This window comes from Puma concolor, chromosome B2 (genome assembly GCF_028749965.1).
Source record: "Puma concolor isolate L17-30 chromosome B2, mPumCon1.1.hap2, whole genome shotgun sequence".
NCBI classification, from domain to species: domain Eukaryota; kingdom Metazoa; phylum Chordata; class Mammalia; order Carnivora; family Felidae; genus Puma; species Puma concolor.
The window spans coordinates 118,331,536-118,352,832 of NC_141671.1; the positions used below are offsets into that span (position 1 = coordinate 118,331,536).

Below are 21,297 nucleotides of genomic sequence, written 5' to 3' on the forward strand. Positions count from 1 at the left end.
ACACTGGGTAGGAAAAGCAGAATGTGTTGAGCTAGAGAGAATTTAGGAGTAGCTAATTCAGGGTGTGGGGCGGGGGGGATGGTGGTAGTGCTGGAGCATAGGAAGTCGTGAGCTCTGCTTCGGGTAAACTTTGAGATGCTAGCGAGACATCTGAGTGGAGGTGTTACCCAGCATTTGGACCAGGAGGCCTGCGCTTCAAAGAGATCTTTGGCCTGGAGATATAACTTGGGAGTTGTACTATGCAGATGGTATGTGAATGGCTTTGAAGTGGATGAGATTATTTGAGGAGGAGAATAAAACAGGAAAAGGAGGGGCGCCTGGGTGGCTCAGTCAGTTGAGCATCCAACTTCGGCTCAGGTCATGATCTCAGGGTTCATGAGTTTGATCCCCACATCGGGCTCTGTGCTGACAGCTCAGAGCCTGGAGCCTGCTTCGGATTCTGTGTCTCCCTCTCTCTGTCCCTTCCCAGCTCATGCTCTGTCTCTCAGAGATTAATAAAGCTTAAAAAAAAATTAAAAAAAAAAAAAAACAGAAAGAGGATATAGGATCAAGACCCGAGAAACTTGTATATTTATTAATACAAACAAATGAAAAAGAAAAAGCAAATGAATGTAGCTTTTCATTGTTTTCTTCTCCTCCTTTCGCTGCTGCTGCTTCTTCCTCTTCTTCTTCTGTCTTTTAAACCAGAGGAAACATGGTGTAGAACAATGTTTTTTAATATATGTTTCATCATTAGAGATAAGAAATTGTCTAGCAGTTCTTAAAGAGCAGGGCCCATGGGGAACAGCATCTTTCCAGCTGCCATTGTGTGACTCAAAGCTTACATGAGCCCCTTCTGATATTTTTGTGTGAGGGATGTAAATGCAAGCTTATGCTCCTCACAGAGCAATCAGCTTAGGGATTTATCATATTTTTATTTTTACATTTTGGATTGTTAACAGCAGATAGACACAAAGTTTTCAATTTGTGTTCTATATTACAAACACCTCTGGTGACGGGGTCATTGCCAATTTACGGCTCTCCATTTCATATTCAGGGACTTAAAAATGTTTTGCCTTTCCTTTCCTTGCCTTTTTTGCTTCCCGTTTTGAGTTTGCGGGCAGACCTGCCAAAGAGACATCTAGTTTCTAGGCTTGGTTTTGTAAGCCAGGCAGAAGAGAGCAGATACCGAACATATGTTCTGCTGATATTGATGAAGTGAGGTTGGAAGAAGTTGGAGCAGTCTATTTTTCCCCAACTGCCACCCCCTCAAGGAATATTTTGGGTACCCTTATGCTAGAACATTCTAAATAAGTACCCCAGCTATAATAATTACTTTTATCATATGATTTTGAAAACCTTTAGGATGAATCAGAACTGTTCTACAAGTAGTACATTAAAACAAAACAAAACAAAACAAAACAAAGTAGTTTGTAGATTCTAATTTTAAATGGATAGAGGATACGATTTCCATGGAAAGTGGAAGGACCAGAAATTTTGTGATCAGAGCAGTCCACTGAATACTCAACAAGTGGCAGAAGGGAGAGTAGCAGGGACCTGTATTTGGGGGAGGTAAATTTGAAGTTAGATAAAGAATCTATTCAATCTAGCCCTCCTGATGATAGTTTGCTAAATTGGGGGGTTTTGTTCTGCATTTCAAGGAATTTTTATTGATCAGAGGTAGTGTGTTCAACTTCAATTTACCAGGCATAGGATAGTTAGAGTTGGTTTCAAACATACTATTTGGAGGAGTTTGAAGAACTCTGCATACAAATGCCTTGCTTGAAGTCATTGTCACGGAGATGAATTGCCCTGCCCTTCCTGGTATATATCTGTCAGTGAGTATTCTTGCCAGATATCTGGGCTACAATGGCAGTTATTATCTTATGTATGTGTAAGTTTTAGGTCACTGTAAATTCATGATATAATCTTGTTTGAATAAGATAAATGATACCCTTTGTGAGGAATTTAATAAAATCCTATAGTGCTTGTCTGGGCCAAGTGGCTAGATGTCATTTCAGTTCATAATGGCTCTCTTAGTCCTCATTTTAGTAAGAATATCTGCTACATAGAATAGTATTGATATGCCACAAGCACAGCTTGCTTAGGCGCCATTGGAATACAAATGGTTGCATTTGGTTTGTCTCTGGTGAAAATGAAAATACTTAAATTTTCTTCTTAATCTGTTTGGAAGGAACAGAGTAAAGAATTAAAAAAATTTTTTTTATGTTTATTTGTTTTTGAGAGACCAAGAGACAGACTGCTAGTGGGAGAGGGGCAGAGAGAGAGGGAGACACAGAATCGGAAGCAGGCTCCAGGCTCCGAGCTTTCAGCACAGAACCCGATGTGGGGCTCGAACTCACCAACCGTGAGATCATGCCCCTAGCTGAAGTCTGACATTTAACCGACTGAGCCACCCAGGCGCCCCAAGAATTTTTAAGATTAATTCCACAGGGAGACATGTACTATGTTTCCTTATGGAAAAAGAAGAAAGGAGACCAGACCAACTCAGAAGTCTCCAAAAATATCCTTTATTTTGGAAGCTGGAAAGGGCAGAACTTAGCAACAGTACAAGACAAATTTGAAAGGCCTATAAATGCGAGTTTGGACTAGAATACATGCTCTCCTTGTTTCTTTTTTTTTTTTTTTCTCCCTGAACAACTAGATTCAGCATTATTATTTTTTTTTTTCCAGCTTACAAGCATTGTTGTGTCTGGATGGCTATTAGTTCAAATTGGACTGATTTTCTAGTTCTATAAAACTCTTCATCTGCATCATGTATCAAGAGCATTGAGTTACTTCCTGCAGTGCACAGCTGGAAATCATTCTCTTCGGCAACATTTTGCTTCATCCCATTTTTGTTTTATACCAATGTGTTCCCCCACACCCACATAGCTCAGAATTTCAGCAGACAAGTATCTCCTTTTCTTCCTTGATGCATCTTAGAACATTTTAAATTGGCAGGTTTTCTTTTGTCTTTCAAATACTGAAGCACTTGCAAACAGCTCTGTTTGCCTGCCTGAATACTTTTTAAAATGCTCCACAGACCTTAGAGACTTAAATGGAAAGTTAGAGACGTTCAAACAGTTTCCTCTTACTCTTTGAGAAGTGATGGGTGCTTGGCATAAACAAGCAGGAGAAATATTAGGTACCAAGAGTAAGAGGAATAATTGGAGGTGGGGAGAGGGGAAAGAGACATCTGTGATGTATTGTAAACAATATGGGATGATTTTTTTTTAATTATTAAGAAATTGACTATATTGAAGAGAAGTCACTGACTGGGTGACTTTTCCGTAGCAAATATCTATGTGCCATCTGTTATTATATTAGTGATGGTCTTTGGTAGGTTGACTGTAGATGTTAACAAGAACCATGATTTGAGAAATTAAAATATATGTATTGTGTGTACTGATATATGAACATATATATCAATATCTAAGTAGTAATAAAAATTGTATATGTTAGGCACAGGCAATGAAAAACAACTACTCCCACGATATTTACTTAGTTTAAACTGATGAAAACAAGAAATATATACTTAGAAATTATTTTTGCCAGATTACATTAGAAAGATTTTCTTTAAAGACATGAGTTAGGTTATCATCATTTTAAAGTGATGGTTTACCAAACTTCACACATTTCAAGGTAATCAAAAAAGAACATAGTGAAGGGGAAAACAACCAAAAAACCTAGAAGGAAATTTTCATTGTGAAACAATTTTTGAAGTGGCCACTTCTTGGGGCATCTGGAGGGCTCAGTCGGCTAAGTGACTCCTGATTTTGGCTCAGGTCATGATCTCACGGTTCTCATGAGTTCGGCCCCATGATGGACTCTGCTGACAGTGCAGAGCCTGCTTGGGATTCTTTCTCTCCCTCTCTCTGCCCCTTCCCTGCTCACTCTCTCTCTCTCAAAATGAATAAATAAACGTTAAAAGAAAGTGGCCACTTCTGATTGTGATCATTGTATAAGCACTGGGTCTTTCCGTAAATAATTGTGATTGTTGTCACTACTACTGTTCCTTCACATTTTATCTTAAAGATGCTTAAATGAAACAACTACATGTCTATTTATTTATTTTGTTATAATAAAATTACTCTCTTGATCTTTGTGTGTGTGTGCATGTGTGTGTGGGTGGGGAATGTATAAACATAATGTAGGGTCTTTATATCCTTCTGGCTTCTTGATCAGAAGAAACAGAAGGCACCAATACTGTTTAACTTAAGCAGAAATGTACTTAAAGTGTATCACATAACTTGCAGAATTGTTGGAAAGTTTTGAGCACAAGGCATGGCACATGGTGCTCATCAAGGCCATTCGCAGGTCTCACTGCTTGAATAGTCTAGTTAGAGTCTTTCTACAGATATTGCCCTTTACCCCTTCTTTTTCCCACCACCACTGATACTTTTATCTCTTTAGCGGTCATCTTTTTTTTCATTATTCCCTAGCCCTGTTCTTTAAGTGCTTAAGATTCACAACCCTAGGCTAACATCATGGGCACATGCCCAAACTGTTAAAGGAAGGGGAGAGGAAAGATCTTTCCTACTTCTACTTCCCTAGCAGGGGGTGAGGAACTATGTACCCTTTGTACTAAATACAGTGCCAATTACCTAAGAGTAGAAATGGAGGCTGGAGCCAAGAAATGATAAAGGTCTGGCATAGTTTCACATAGCTTGGATTCTTTGAATTATTTCACTGAGCTAGAATGCCCAAATAGGGTTCTACGTTTTTACTAAATCAAGGGTGTGATCAGTTTACTGGCTTTGGTTTGCCAGATTTCTCTCTAGAAAGAATACACAAGTGCATCTATTTCTTCTCATTCAATAAATTTAAATTTGAGTGTTATAACAGGCTAGCTAGTGTTAACCCTATATTCAATGATGTTATAAAGTAGAAATCCACTGTAAAGGGTATTGAAGTTTCAGTGTGATGAGGGTTATAATAAAATATCAACTAAGTATTGTGTGGACACCAAGAAGGAAACAACAGGGACATCTGGGTGGATCAGTTGGTTAAGCATCTGGCTCTTGGTTTTGGCTCAGGTCATGATCTCGCCATTCGTGGGCTCGAGCCACTCATCAGGCTCTGCACTGACAGTGTAGACAGGGATTCTCTCTCTCTGCCCCTCCCCCACTTGTGTGTGTGCTCTCTCTCTCTCTCAAAAATAAATAAATAAACTTTAAAAAATAAAAAAAAACAAGGAAACAGCATTTTATGTGGCAAAGTCAGAAAATACTTTCACAGAGCTGGGGATATGGGAGCTGGGTCAGGTCATGAAAGGTGAGTAGATGGCCATGCACAGAAAAAGAAAAATATTATAGAATATAAGATAATTGGCGAGGCAATGCCTGATGTAGAATTTTCAAAACACCTGGTATAGTTTTAAACAGTAAGATGTCAGTACATTTGATGTGTACAGATAAGTTTAGAGAGGTAGATAAGGGCCTGATTATAAATGTCCAGGGGAGCAAGGAGTGACTATTCTCCTATAGGCAACAGATGAGTCACAGAGGTTGTTAAAAAGAAGTGAAAAAAAATGATGTGATCAGACTTAATTTTTAGGAAGATCATTTTCATGACACAGTGGCAGATGAACAGAAGTGGAGACATGCAGAAAGACAAGTTACGGTGTGATTGCAGTAGAGGTAAGACAGGACAGGTTATCCTTATATAAAAGTATAGACAGATAGATGAGGAGAGAGAGAAAGAGAAAGAGGATGTTAAGGTGGAGACAAAAAAAAATTGGAAGCAGAAATCTTAGAATGGTGAGAAGTCAGACGTATTTTTTCTCAAAGAACCATTTAACATTTTCTAGTTTCTGTGGAATAACAGGAAGGCTGGTTGATGTTCACCTATTGGGTGCAAATGGCAGAGATCTGGGGGATAAAGAATCAGCAATGTTTTTGTGGGTGGCCTTCATGAGGTCAGTCAGTAATGGAGATGAGCATATGATTTAAACTTTTAAAGAAGAAGTTATGAGCCACGAGAGGAACTGTTTTTTAAGTAGCAGTTAAAAGCCGGTTAAAAGAAGCTACTTTTCCTTTCCCAGTGGTTCTAGGGATCCACTGGGGAGATCTACAGAGTGTCACTGTCAGAGGAAAGCAAGGATTCAGTTACAATAAGAAGGCTGAAGAAGTGCTCTCTTAAAATGGAGAAATTTGGAAACAGATTTCAAGACTTACAAAATTATGATGGAAATTGGCCTGTGAGTGTGTGTATGGAAGGGAAAAGGAGAACTGGATGGTGGAAAACTGAGGAATTGTGTAGTAGTAGGTGAAAAGAATTTTCATTTAGAGCTGGGAGGGGAGTAAGGCCAGTGAGTCTTCAATAATAAAATTAATTCTAACCCATTTGGGATCACAGTAACTGGGTTTGAAAACTAACAGTGCCACTTAGGTTTGGGGAATTATGTTCTTCATTCTTAAAGTTCAGATTCTTACTAGGCTTCTTTGAACTGAATTCTTTTTGCTACCAGAAGACAACCGTCTAGTTCGCCACCTAGAGAAACATCACCTAAAGCCTAAGAAACCAGTCCGAACCGTGCCACACAGCAGATCACTTATGAGGACATTGAATGCATTTCTCGATGACTCACTTGTACTTCTTCAAAAGACAGCACTTATGTATTAAATATGATTCTAAGTCAAAGTTCTTTATTTTTATGAAATCAAAGCTGGAAGGATTGGAAAGCTGTACGAGGAAAATAGAGTTACCTGCTGATTACTGGCCTGCTGGGGTCTTGGGGAGACTTTCATCTGTTTTGCTGATCTAGCACCTGCTTTTGCTTGTTTCCACTGATTCTGACAGGGATTGAAAAGACAGTTTTCCTCTGTAGTATCTAACAAACTGTTCCCCATTTGATTTAAGAAATGTCAATTTGAAGTTCTATTGTTACTTGCATTGACAATTTATAAAAACCAAGAAATGCAAGAAATAATATATATACATATGTATATGCATGTACGCACATGTACATCTACATATATGTGTATGTGGTTATATATACAGACATATACTTACACATATATATACATGTATAATATTTCTTTAGATTCTTTGCCAAATTTTATTAAAATTTCCCCACATACAGAAAAATTGAAAGAATCATCCAGTAAACACTCATATACTCAGCATCTCTTGGAAACTTCATGCTTAAACTCTTCAATATGAATATTACTAACTAGAGTTCAATATTGGTTTACTTTTTTAAGGTAAAATTTACCTACAGTGAAATGCACACGTCCTCCCTGGGTGTAGCATGTGCTCATTGAGTGTGACAGTTAATAAGTTTTAAGAGATGTGCACACTTGTATAATATAAAATCCCATCAGGAATATTATCATTACCCCAGAAATTGTCTTATGCCTCTTTCCGGTCAGTCTACCCCTCAAAGCAATTTTTTTTTTTTTTTCTATTTTCCCAATAGATTAGATTTGTCTGTTCTAAAAAGTCAAATAATAGAACATGCACTCTTTTTTGTAAAGCTTCTTTAATTTGACATATTGCTTTTGGGAGTCATCTTGTTCCATACTGAATACATTTCCATTGTGTGAATAAACCACCGTTTCTGTATCAGTTCTCCCACTGATTAAAAACTTGAGCTATTTCCAGGTTGGGTTATTATAATAAGAGCTTCCATGTGCATTTTTGTATAGGTCTTTTCATAGACACATACTGTCATTTCTCTTGGGATTTTACCTATGGGTGGAATGTAGGGTCATGAAGTAGATCTAGGTTTAAATTTATTTAAAAAAAAATGCTTGACTTTTTTCTAATGCCGTTGTACTAATTTACACTCCCAACAGCAGTGGAGTAGAATTCCAGTCCAGTTGCTCCACAAACCTTCAAACATTTGGTGCTGTCAATATTTTTAATAATCTACCACTTACTGTAAAGCATAAGAACCTTGGAGATATGTAGGTCTATTTACCATGATCTCTCCACCCACCATTTCTTTGTTATAATTGTCATATGTGTTACATTAACATACACTGTAACCCTCCCTGCCCAACCCCCCCCCCAAATATTATATATTTTTTCTTTAAACATTAAAATGTATTTAAAGAACTTAGGAGGGGCACCTGTGTGGCTCAGTTGGTTAAGAATCTGACTGTTGATTTTGGCTCAGATCATGATCTCACTGTTTCTGGGTTCAAGCCCCACGTTGGGCTCTGCACTGAGTTTGGAACTTGCTTGGGATTCTCTGGCTCTCCCCTGCTCACTCCCTATCTCTTTGTGAAAAAAAAAGAACTTAGGAAAAAGTCTATCAGTTTTTTTTCAAGTTTACTTACACTTTTTTTCTCTCATCTCCAATTTTCTATTAATCCTATGCTGTTATTTTTTTATATTCTAGATACTGCATTTTTCAGTTCTATAATTTATATTTGATATTTTTTGTAGTTTCTTTTCATCTACTGAAACTTCTTATTTGTCTTTTCATTGTAAGCATTTTTTGTGTGTGTCCTTGATTATGGGTATAAAAGCTGCTTAAAAATATTTGTATGCTAACTTCAGTATCTGGGTGATACCAGTGTTGATCTATGCACTGCTGTAAGCATGGGTAGCATTTTATTGTTTCTTCGTATGTTTAATAATTTTTTTAAAAAAGTGCATCCTGGATATTGTGAATGATACATTTATAGAAACTCAGGATTCTGTTATGTTTTCCTGAAGAATAGTCCTCCATTTTTTATTTCTGTGTTATATCAGTTGGTTAACGTATGTGGATTCAAACAGCAAACTGTAGTCTTTCCTGTGGAATGCAGCTACTGTAGATTTCTGTGTTCTTTTAGCCCCAGTTTGTATGCTTGGCATCTTCCTGGGTCATATTCAGGTCTGGCATCAGTGAGAGATTTGGGAAGAGTTTATACACATACTTTGAGGCTCCTTTTACAGGTTTTTCCCAATATTTTTCCTTCACTTCGTAGCAGCTGTGGCTGTTCATAATTCTGGCCTCTGTTTTTTCAAGATAGTTTAGAAAAAGACAAACAGACAAGAGACACTGTGGAATTCTACTTCACTTTTAGCCACTGTGCCCTGTGCACTCTGAAACGCATCCCGTATCTTCCCCTTTCCAAGCATACACATCCCTCCCAGCTTACTTGTTTGGGGTTGTTCTCCATTGCTTTTAGGTATTTGGGATTTTTAAAAATATATTTTGTTTAGAATTCATACCTGTTATCTGTGAGAAGGTTGGTTCCCTGGGAGCTACCCCACAATTATTAAGAGTAGAACTTGTATATGCAGGTTTTAAAAATGCTTCTGCTCTTTGAAACCAGAATGTGGAATTTTGAGGTTGCAAATCATCACAATAATGCAAACATCTACAAACATACCATAGTATTTGGATGAGCAAAGATAGTATAAAAACATCCAAATGAAAATTTGGTGAATTTTGTAAATATTAGTCATATTTTGAAAAATTGCTGTTTTTCAATTATAGACTATCCTTTTCTAGATTATTTATTAAATGTATAAATTATACCATACACAAAAATAAACTCAAAAATGGATGAAAGACCTAAATGTAAGACAGGAAGCCATCAAAATCCTCGAGGAGAAAGCAGGCAATAACCTCTTTGATATTGGCCACAGAAACTTCTTACTCAACATGTCTCTGGAGGCAAGGGAAACAAAAGCAAAATGAAATATTGGAACGTCTTCAAAATAAAAAGCTCTGCATGGCAAAGGAAACAATCAGCAAAACTAAAAGGCAACCAACGGAATGGGAGAAGATATTTGCAAATGACATATCAGATAAATAATTTCCAAAATCTATAAAGAACTTATCAAAGTCAACACCCAAAAAACAAATAATCCAGTGAAGAAATGTGCAAAAGACATGAGTAGATACTTCTCCAAAGAAGACATCCAGATGGCCAACCGACACATGAAAAAGTGTTTAACATCTCTCATCATCAGGGAAATACAAATCAAAACTATAATGAGATACCATCTCATGCCTGTCAGAATGGCTAACATGAACAACTCAGGCAACAAAAAATGTTGGTGAGGATGCGGAGAAAGAGGATCTCTTTTGCATTGCTGGTGGGAATGCAAACTGGTGCAGCCACTCTGGAAAACAGTATGGAGGTTCCTCAAAAAACTAAAAATAGAGGGGCGCCTGGGTGGCGCAGTCGGTTAAGCGTCTGACTTCAGCCAGGTCACGATCTCGCGGTCCGTGAGTTCGAGCCCCGCGTCAGGCTCTGGGCTGATGGCTCGGAGCCTGGAGCCTGTTTCCGATTCTGTGTCTCCCTCTCTCTCTGCCCCTCCCCCGTTCATGCTCTGTCTCTCTCTGTCCCAAAATAAATAAAAAACGTTGGGGAAAAAAAAAAAAAAAAACTAAAAATAGAACTACCCTATGACCCAGCAATTGCACCACTAGGTATTTATCCAAGGGATATATGCTGTTTTGAAGGGTCACATGCACCCCCATGTTTATAGCAGCACAATCAACAATAGCCAAAGTATGGAAAGAGCCCAAATGTCCATCGATGGATGAATGGATAAAGAAGATGTGGTATAGTATATACAACGGAATATTACTCGGCAGTCAAAAAGAATGAAATCTTGCCATTGGCAACTATGTGGATGGAACTAGAGGGTGTTATGCTAAGCAAAATTAGTCAGAGAAAGAAAAAAATCATATGACTTCACTCCTATGAGGACTTTAAGAGACAAAACAGATGAACATAAGGGAAGGGAAACAAAAATAATATAAAAACAGGGAGGGGGACAAAACAGAAGAGACTCATAAATATGGAGAACAAACTGAGAGTTACTGGAGGGGTTGTGGGGGGGGATGGGCTAAATGGGTAAGGGGCACTAAGGAATCTATTTCTGAAATCATTGTGGCACTGTATGCTAACTAACTTGGATGTAAATTTAAAAATAAATTTTAAAAAATGTATACGTTATGTAACAGAATATATTGTTGTTTTCTTTATAGTAATCATATTCTAATCTCCAAAGAAAATATATAGGTAGAAAAAATTTTATCTGTTTTTTTGTTCAGATTTTGTTATCCCACAAATCCAGCTAAATTTATTTAGTCTGCATACTATTCAGAAAAAAAAAAAGTCAATCATAATTGTATGGGTGATGATGACTGGCTTTTATGTCATTAACATTACATGACCTCAAATTGAATTAAAAGGCTGTAAGTCAATACTCTATAAGGGTTCACCAGCTATTTGTAGTTTATTTATATTCACAATGTTTACATAATCTTAACCAAGCAACCCGTATTGAAAGTGGAAATAAATATTACCCTGCTGCTTTTGAATGGGAATAAATAGGTACAGTTTAATAGATTTAACATATAATGGAAGTGGGCTGCCATCTCTAATACAACCTGCTGAAGATTCAATAAAAGCTCAGATATTGACTGACTCTTCAAACTGGTTGTTAGCAACTAATTGGAGACCTTCCCTGACCAATATAGTTTACTGATTTTTGTAAGAAATAAACAGTAAAATAGCTGATAAAATTTTAAAAGGCAACTGTTTCCTAACCACAAAGCAAGGCGATTAAATTGAAAAGGTTAATTTTGAGCACCTGATCAGTAAGTGTAACAGAAACAAATCAATGGAAAGAACTGAAAGATAATAAATGTAAATTTTATTAATTTCTTTGTTTATGGATAGAAAACTCTATGAAACAACAAAAGACTGGCAACTGGATAAGTCATATCCATTACAGTGGATGTAAATGGATAAGCATTGCTGAGGACCAAGTTTTGGCTCTTTTTTATGCCCTGATAGGCATCCAGCTTCGGCTCAGGTTATGATCTCATGGTTCATGAGTTCAAGCCCCGCCTAGGGCTCTGTGCTGACAGCTCAGAGCCTGGAGCCTGCTTCAGATTCTGTGTCTACCCTCTCTCTCTCTGCCCCTCCCCTGCTCACACTCTGTCTCTCTCTCTCAAAAAATAAACATTAAAAAAAATTAGAATACGTTTTCTTGGTTAAAGAGCTGAGTTCAAATCATAGTTATCAATCTTACTAATTCATAATTTTGTACATATTGCTTTTGTTCTCTGAGCTGCACTTTCTTCATTTGTAAAATGAGACTGATAAATTCTATACAATGGGGTGATGGGGGGATTAAGTCCTATTACTTAATGAATATGAAATAGCTTCTGAATCAGTGTTACTTTTCTACCTATAATTCTTTTATAGCCATGTCATGTCGTTCACATTTTATCCACTTAATTCTGTAGGGAAATTGGGGTGTAATTCAATTCTATGTTTTGGACCACACAATATACAGTAAAGTAGTTTTCGCCAGCCGTCTTTCCTTTATGGACCCCTCCCATGATTACTCAGACCTGAGAAAATGGAGGTTGAGCCTACTCAAATCAGGTTCCACACAGGGCTGCTCCAAAGCCAGGCATAGGGAGTCTTACCCATACCTACAAAACCTTCTCAAGGCCAGGGTCAAAATCAGAACTAGTCAGAGTTGAAGGAGGAGACAAAGATCACAGAGAAAAACCAACAGTGTCCTGGGGCAGTTTTAGAGATGTTGGCCACTGCCTGAGATGCCTTTTGTGTAAGTGAGCTGGCTTTGTTTGGAAGGATAAGAACAGGCTTAACTACCTAAACTCCTACTACAGGCCAGCAAGATAAGAAGTAGAGTTTTGCCCTCCTGAAAACAGCGTATCTCTTCCTTCTAATTACCAACTTTGTTCTATGCTACACACTAAAATTATAAAGACCTGGGGGAAAAAAATCCCACTAAAACAAATTACTAACAGTGACAAGTAAGCAGCAGTTTGTGTTGATGTCTATGTGAACCATTAAGTATCCTCTGTGTGTAATCTATGTATCTAGATCTGTATCCATATCTATATCTATATATCTGTATCTGTATCCATGTCTGTATAATCACATAATCTAATGGGTTAGAATAATTCTAAAGTCAACTACTCAGTCGCTCAACATTCGCTTAAGTTTTCCAGAAAAAGTCCATACTCATATGCTATTCCCTCTGCCTGGTGAGTTTGTTTTTTCCTTTTCTCTACCAGATAAACTTCTATTTCTCCTTTGAGATTTAGCTCAAGATCACTTCCACAATAAGCCTATCTCAATGGTATTTTATTCTCAAATCTTTTATGGTACCTGGCATAGTATGTGCTCAATGCATTACAGTTAAATGCAAAATGGGGATGAATGGCAGAAGAGAAAGATGGGCAGACATATCATATTTATTTAATCATATATCATTTACAAATATAGAGAATAAAGTGTCTAAGGTGGAGAGATAATGTTTTGGGGATGATCAAATTATTTTCAAAATTTATAATGTGGTTAACTTCACAAAACTGAGGTAGTTTCCAATAAGCCTGTATACAAAGAAGACTAAAAAAAAGTTAATAACCGTTGTACTTACAGTAATTTACCATTTAGAAAACACTCTATATTTCCTCATGAAATAAGTAACAATAGCTTTATGAATGGCTAATATTTTTCTGATCAACGATCATCTGTGCACGTCTTAACGATAGAATGTCTCATTGAGTGAGGGTCAGAGCAAATAGATGAGGGAAATGAGGGGTTTGGGGAAATAAACTTATCAGGAAGAATGAATGAGATAGTGGCTGCAATTGAGTAAAAAAGTAAGTTTTGACCTTCTGGCAAACAAGGAAAAATTGGAAACCTCAAGTAACTATTCACTGGAGAGAAGCACAAGGCAGGAGGGCCAGCAGGCTCGGGCCTGGCTAGATTAGAGCATCAGAACTGAGGGATTTTAGAGGCTGGTGAATTATGGAGAGGGAGGGAAGAGAGAGAGAAATAGTCTGAAGGCAACTTTTTGGGAGACCCTGAGAGTGACTGAGATGATAATTGTGGTGCTGGTCTTAGGAATTCGCTTACCTCTTCGAAATTGTTGAGAATGATTACCAAAGAAATTAAAATCATTTAAAAATCTTTCTCATTCACTGTACTGTTACTTCCTTCAGTGCAATTCTAAGGTCAACCAGGACCACATATTAGCACTAGATTCAGGTAGGGTGTCATTTGACATTGTAGAGAACAAGCACTAGAGTGATTAAAAGGATAGATTCTGGAGCCAGATTCCGTGGTCTCAAATCATGGCTCTGCTATTTGCTATCTGTAATCCTAGGCAAGTTACTGCACGTCATAATAAAATAAGGGCAACAGTAGCATGCTGCTCATGTGGGTGCCATTTGAAGCAAATTAGCCCATGAAGCCAGAACAATGCCTGGAACATTATAAACATTCAGTAAGGCTGGTGATGAGGATGAGGGTGAAGATGAAGATGATGCAAAGAACATTTATGAGGCCAATCTTTGGGGTTCCTTCATTTTATAAATATATTGAGTGCTTACTCTGTACCTAGCACGTGCTAAGTTTGCAAGATAAGGAAGAAAACACCTATGAACTCAAAACTCTGGGGATCTCAGTAAAACGTTGGGACATAAGATTTAGTTAATAAAGATCTTTCTAGCAGAGGTCGAATTAATGTAGACCTACCTGGCGTGTGTATAGAGCAGAGACCACCTAGATGGTTAGCACGTTCCGTATATAAATCGAGTCAAATCGTCTGGAATCGCAGATGTATTTTCTCCAAGACAAGTTTTTCAGTTAAAGAGTGGCTTCTGACAAATGGCTTTACCATATTGTCAGGAAATGAGGTCCATAAAATGCAAATACTAGACATGTATGAGGCAAAATTGACATGAAGTTTTAGAAAGAAAAACCTGAGTTCATATGGAATGAAAGGCCTTCCCAACTATACACTGTCATGGGTCTCTGTGATTTTACCTGAGTGAGCTTAAACTTCTATTGTATCTAAGAAATAATTGCTGGTATATGATCGTGGACCACTATAACTACTTGTTTCTGATAACTCATTGCTATATAATATGGCTTTGTAGCACAGAAGGCAGTAAAGAATCGTTTTCCAAAATCTTTCATCATTTGCTATTTTCTCCAGTCTGAATAAAAGGAATTATAACAACCACTTAATGCTACATGGTAATTGGAGAATAAAAATGGCCACAGAAATCATAAACGCTTAGTTACACAAAATCTTTATATACGATTATAGTTTACTACTAAATACAAAATAGCTGAAGTGGAAGATGGAAGATTCAATAAGATCTTTTGCCAATGACATGAAGAGAAGATATTTTATAAGTTTATTTTTATTACTTTTTTGGAGGGGGGCGGTGGGAGAGGGGCAGAGAGAGGGAGACAAAATCCCAAGCAAGTTTTGTGCTGTCAGCACAGAGCCAGATGTGGGGCTTGAACCCATGCACTGTGAGTTCACAACCTGAGCCTAAATGAAGAGTTGGTCACTTAAGTGACTGAACCACCCAGGCACCCCTGAAGGTCTTTGTTTTTTAAGTGTGTTAGAGACAGGGCTTTTTTCCTAATTAAATGTTACAGGTTAAACATTAAGAAGATAGCTTTAGATTTTATATTTAAGACTGAAGAAGAAATGTTCATTTGAGAACACATGCTATTTATGTATAGTAGTTAATTAAACCAGATATTCAATTATCACTGATTATTTAATTTTCAATTAATTTAATGCTCTGAAAAATATCTTAATTTCATCTTAAAATGCAGCGAAATCATACCATGTTGCTTCTGGCCCACACATCTTCATTTGTCCTTCTTTTTCAGGTTTATTCCCTGCTGTCCTGAATCTTGCTTCCAATGCTCTCATCACCACAAATGCAACATGTGGAGAAAAAGGACCTGAAATGTATTGCAAATTGGTAGAGCATGTCCCTGGACAGCCTGTGAGGAACCCCCAATGTCGAATCTGCAATCAAAACAGCAGCAATCCAAATCGTATGTATTTTTTTAATATTTTTTAACATTTATTTATTTTGAGACAGAGAGAGACAGAGCATGAACAGGGGAGGATCAGAGAGAGAGGGAGACACAGAATCTGAAACAGGCTCCAGGCTCTGAGCGGTCAGCACAGAGCCCGACGTGGGGATCGAACTCACAGACCGTGAGATCATGACCTGAGCCGAAGTCGGACACTTAACTGACTGAGCCACCCAGGCGCCCCCATATCGTATGTATTTTAACACATGTTTGCATGGCACTGGCTAAGATCTGTAGTTGAGACTTTTTTTTTTAAATTTTTAACATTTATTCATTTTTGAGAGAGAGAGAGAGAGAGAGAGAAACAGAGCGTGAGTAGGGGAGGGGGAGAGAGAGAGGGAGACATAGAATCTGAAGCAGGCTCCGGGCTCTGAGCTGTCAGCACAGAGCCCGACATGCGGCTCAAACTCACAAACCTGAGCCGAAGTCAGTCGCTTAACTGACTGAGCCATCCAGGCACCCCATGTAGTTGAGAGACTTTGAGGTGAAGTTGCATTCAAGTCAAAGGGTTTGTGGTCCCCAAATTCCTAGACCTTTTCTTCCATTGGGTGCTTCTTTATACCTCTTCTGTACCATCTGACAAACATTACTGGAGTTCTCTATGTGTACCAGGTATAGTGCTTGAGAAGAGTTTTCTAGCTGAACACCTGTGGCAGTCATTAGGTTCACTACATCCAGAATCACATCTGAGGATGTGGTTATTAGTGCAGGCTTTAGTCATTTGTTGGTCACTTACGTGCCAGGTACTCTGGTGAAGATCAACAGGAATAAGGTATGGTCCCTCACTGCAACCAGTGAAGAAATAGGCAAAAGGTACAAAGTAAAGAATGAGCATAGGGGTCTGAGGGAGAGAGAGGAGGGTTACAAATTAGTCTTGGTGCAAGTGAAGGCTTGCCAGAAGTGCCATCTAAGCTGAGACTCAAGGACAAGTATTAAATACGCAGGTAAAGTAGAGAGAGTGAGAAGAGACGAAGAAATGCCAGAAAGATCAGAATGGGATAGAAAACCTTACTTGCTCAGGGAACTACAAGTAGTTGGAATGGCTAGAACTAAAAGCATCAAAAAGCAGAATGTAGAGATGGGTCTTGTGCAGAGGCTGGAAGTGGATTATGAAGGTTCTTAAACACCACAAGAGGGGAGTTTTAAGGACAGGTGTCATACAAAGCCCTCTTGCTGGCTTCTATGAACCACACTGACGTCACAGATACATTTATGTATTTATTTGGCAAGCATATGAACCCCTGCTGCTAGCAATGCATTGTACTGAAGTATAATGGTAACTCATACATAGTTCCTGACTTAAGCGACTTAGGGGGGAATAGGGGAAGCAGAAAAGTAAATTGAGTGTTAAGGGTACATGAGAGAGGCTATTTAACTATTTCTGGGAGAAAGTGACTCATGTACTGCAGAAAGAAGAGTAAGATGAAAAGTATTATAAAAGAAAAAGCATACACAAGTCTTGGAGTTATGGAACAGCGTGATACATTCAGATAATGATAAGTAATTTGGTTTAATGGGTAAAGAATTTATATGGAGAAGGGGAGAATGGTGTGAGAGGATTCTAGAGATGGAGGTTGATTTAGAGATACACGTTGGGAAATTATCAAATCTGTTGGGGAGGTTAATAATGTGAATACTTAATGTCAAAGAGGTGAGTTCTAATGGGGATAAAACTTCACAATTATGGCATTTTAAAATTTGCTTAGTTTCCTTCTCTTTTTAAGCTAAAAACCTATAAAATGAAAGAAGTTTTCTCTCACAATTTGCATTTTTTTTTACCTCAAAATAAAGTTGGAAGGCCTGGTGTGTTCTTTATTGGAACTAGTTAAAGGGTAGAATACATGGTCCCCTCTCTATTATATAATTTAGAGATGCTGAAAACATTATGTTTGGAGAATTGGAACTTTTGTGATTAAAACTGGTGGGTCTTGTGTATCACAGAATGTTTAAAAAATCTTAAGATGGCAACTACCAGAATCTTCCATGTCTTTAATGACTCTGATTATTTCTGTGATTCAGACTATTATGATATAGGTATGAGTGAGGAGTAATGGAACACATCTCACCTGTTGGCTTATTTTTTAGAACAATAAGGGCAGAGGACCTGGGTCAAAGCCCCGGGAAGCATCAGAAGCTAAGGGAGGTAGATTTAGTGGAATCCAGGAAGGCAATAAAGAGAAACAGAATCCAAGGAAGGAAGGCAGAAGATTCAGGTACCATGCTTGTGAGGAAGGAAAGAATTTTCACAAAGAATGAATAATCAACAATGTTAGCTACTTCAAGATATTGAGTAAGAAAGTGTAAAATAGATTTTCCTTGATTTTGACAATATGGACATCCATTGGTAAACTTGTCAAAGCAGTCAGTGGATGGATGAGGCAAAAGCCACATTCAAGAGTTAGTGAGTGGTAAAAAGGAAAGAAAGAAGTATAGGGGTGTTCTCTCAAATATCCTTGGTGTGAAAGAGAATGGATGTGGTGTTTTGAAGGTTTTCAGAGATGGGGCATTTGAGCAAGTTTCAGTCGAAAGGAGAGGCCAGGAAACTTGAGGATAAAGTGACAATGGGGGTGGTAGTTCTCTAGAGGTAAAAACAGATGAGTCACTGAGCACAGGTAAGAAGGCATCCTTTTAACTCATCAAATCAGAAAGAGGGAGGATGAGTAGAGGTAGATAGAAGGGAGTATTTGGGAGGAAATTCTTATTTAATGCTCTTAATTTTCCTATTAATACGTGTGTCTGGGTGTTCTGTTAAAGAAAGAAGTAAAATTTTGATTAACCCCTTTGGGTAATAGGAGGAGAATTGCTGAGCCATAGTGAGAATAAAGTGAGAATTCTATATGGGGTGGAATGGAAGAATCAAATGTTTGTGCTGATCCTCATGGAGTTTTACAGAGAAAGTAGAATGGAAGAATAAGGTGGCAAGAAAATTGAAGTCAAGTCTGGAAGATAAATGAATTGATGGACTATGAGCTTTAGGTTCGTTAGGGAAGAAAATGAAGCCTGATGGGGAGAAACTGCCATTGGTTTAGACTGGTAGCCTTGATGATTTGATAAAGAATGTGAGAAAGGCTAGAGGCATGGAAATGTTGGGGAGGGGGTGGAGAGGATGCACTGGGCAGAGGGGGAGTTAGGTAAAGTATATAAAGTTGTGTGTGTGTGTGTGTGTGTGTATACATGCATATATGTGTTTATATATGTATGTATATAAATATAAATACATATATGTGTAGTTCCTGACTACAAGTACAAGGTTAGGATAAATAAGGCTTGAACATAGAAAGCAATTAAGCAAATATTCCAAACAGTAAACTCAGGGCTTATTATCTGGTACATATTATAAATGATGTAGAGTGGCCCCTGGGTGGCTCAGTCCATTAAGCATCTGACTCTTGATTTCAGCTCAGGTCATGATCTCACAGTTGGTGAGACTGAACCCTGCATCCAGCTCTGAGCTGACAGTGCAGAGCCTGCTTGGGATTCTCTCTCTCTCTCTCTCTCTCTCTCTCTCTCTCTCTCTCTCTCTCTCCCTTTCTCGCTCCCCCCGCCCCATGCTCTCTTTTTCTCCCTCAATAAATAAATAAACTTAAAAAATAAAAAGTGATGCAGGAGTACCTGGGTGGCTCAGTCGGTTGAATGTCCGGCTTCGGCTCAGGTCATGATCTCACAGTTCGTGGGTTTGAGCCCCACGTTGGGGTCTGTGCTGACAGCTCAGAGCCTGGGGCCTGCGTCAGATTCTGTGTCTTCCTTCTCTCTGCTCCTCCCCTGCTCATGCTCTATCTCTCTGTCTCTCTCTCTGTCTCTGTCTCTCTCTCTCTCTCTGTCTCTGTCTGTCTCTCTCTCTCTCAGAAATAAATGAACATTAAAAAAAATTTTTTTTTAAATAAAAAATAAATAAATAAATAAAAAGTGACGTAGAATTTCTGAGAAGGAAAACATTAGTGGGAACTGAAGTATTGAGAGGAAGTTCCAAGAGGCGGTCAGATTCAGCTGAGAATTAAAAAGCTGAATTGCCTGAGATTAGAAGGAAAGGTATTCCAGGAAAGGAGAAAAACAAAGAAATGTGTACACTCACAGAGGAAGGAAGGAAGGAAGATGGAAAGCTTGGCGTGGAAAATAATTGAGGGGAGACTCTTTTTTAAAATTAAATATATATATATATAATTTTATTATGTAAAATAGTATAAATATGTATTATAAATAATAAATGTATTATTAAATAATTTATTTATTATAAATACTAAATACATAATCATATAATTATTTATTATCAATTATATATATGAATATTTAATTCTTGAGCAAGAAAGAGAGTCCATAAGTGGGGAGAAGCAGAGGGAGAGAATCCCAAGCAGCCTCTGCACTGTCAGCATGGAGCCCGATGCAGGACTTGAACCCACGAGCTCACAAGATCATGACCTGAGCTGAAATCAAGAGTGGAACACCTAACTGACTAAGCGACCCAGGTGCTCCAAGTGGAGACTCTTGGTTGGAAAAATGAATGAGGTGCATTTGCTAAACTGAGTCCAGGAGCAATCCTGTCATTTCCCCCTTCAGAGTTATATAGTCAGGGTCTCTTATGTCTCCATGGAAGACGTCCATGTTTAAGCAAGCCTGTCCCATAGGTTTATATTGGGACAGAAGTGACAGATTGTTTTAGTAAAGCAAGATACACAGGAAGTATGTCTTATATTTCCTCATTTTTATTTACCTGAAGTATTTTTTTAAGACTTTTTTTTAATATTTATTTTTGAGAGAGAGAGACAGACAGACAGACAGAGTGTGAGCAGGGGAGGGGCAGAGAGAGAGAGGGGGAGACCCAGAATGCGAAGCAGGTTCCAGGCTCCGAGCTGTCAGCACAGAGCCTGATGCGGGGCTCAAACTCACCATGACCTGAGATCATGACCTGAGCTAAAGTTGGTTCAGAAGCTCAACCAACTGAGCCACCCAGGTGCCCCTGCCTGAAGTGTTTTTTAACCTATCATAATCTGGATTTACTTAGTGTGATTAATTTTAAGCTACCACCTTCATTACATTTCAAAGTCTTGTTTTGGAACTAGAGATAGGGAAAGGACATACCCCATAAGAATAAAAATCTAGCAATAAACTATATGAATATATTTTAGGAAAAGTTGGAGCAGCAGATGATAAAATTTTACAAATGCATTGAACTGCTAGAACACATCAGGCAGGTCTGTGCGTAATCACCATACAAAGAAAAGGAAGCTTGAACTTGGTTACTAGATTGTGCTTTCCAATTATAAATTAGCAGTTTGAAAGATTTACTTCATCAGCGATTCCCTGGCCAGTATTCTGATGCAGTTAGCCCTTGGATTTACTTGTGTAGCTATCCCTGTTGAGGATGTTATAAGTTTCTATCTCATTCTAAATAAGGGAAGTATGCCAACAATTAATCAGTATTTGCAAATTAATTATGATTAAACTTTCATAATAGGGATTATGG

General features: G+C 38.1%; 1 protein-coding gene across 5 annotated transcripts in view; it reads left to right on the plus strand.

Annotated features, from left to right (window-relative positions):
- Positions 1 to 21,297, plus strand: part of LAMA2 (laminin subunit alpha 2) — a 622,089-nt gene that overhangs the window by 131,626 nt on the left and 469,166 nt on the right. For all 5 annotated transcript variants that reach the window (XM_086707799.1, XM_086707800.1, XM_086707801.1 and 2 more), the window contains exon 2: positions 15,624 to 15,794. In XM_086707799.1, the coding sequence (XP_086563925.1) occupies positions 15,624 to 15,794 (171 nt within the window). The remainder of the gene's footprint in view (positions 1 to 15,623; positions 15,795 to 21,297) is intronic.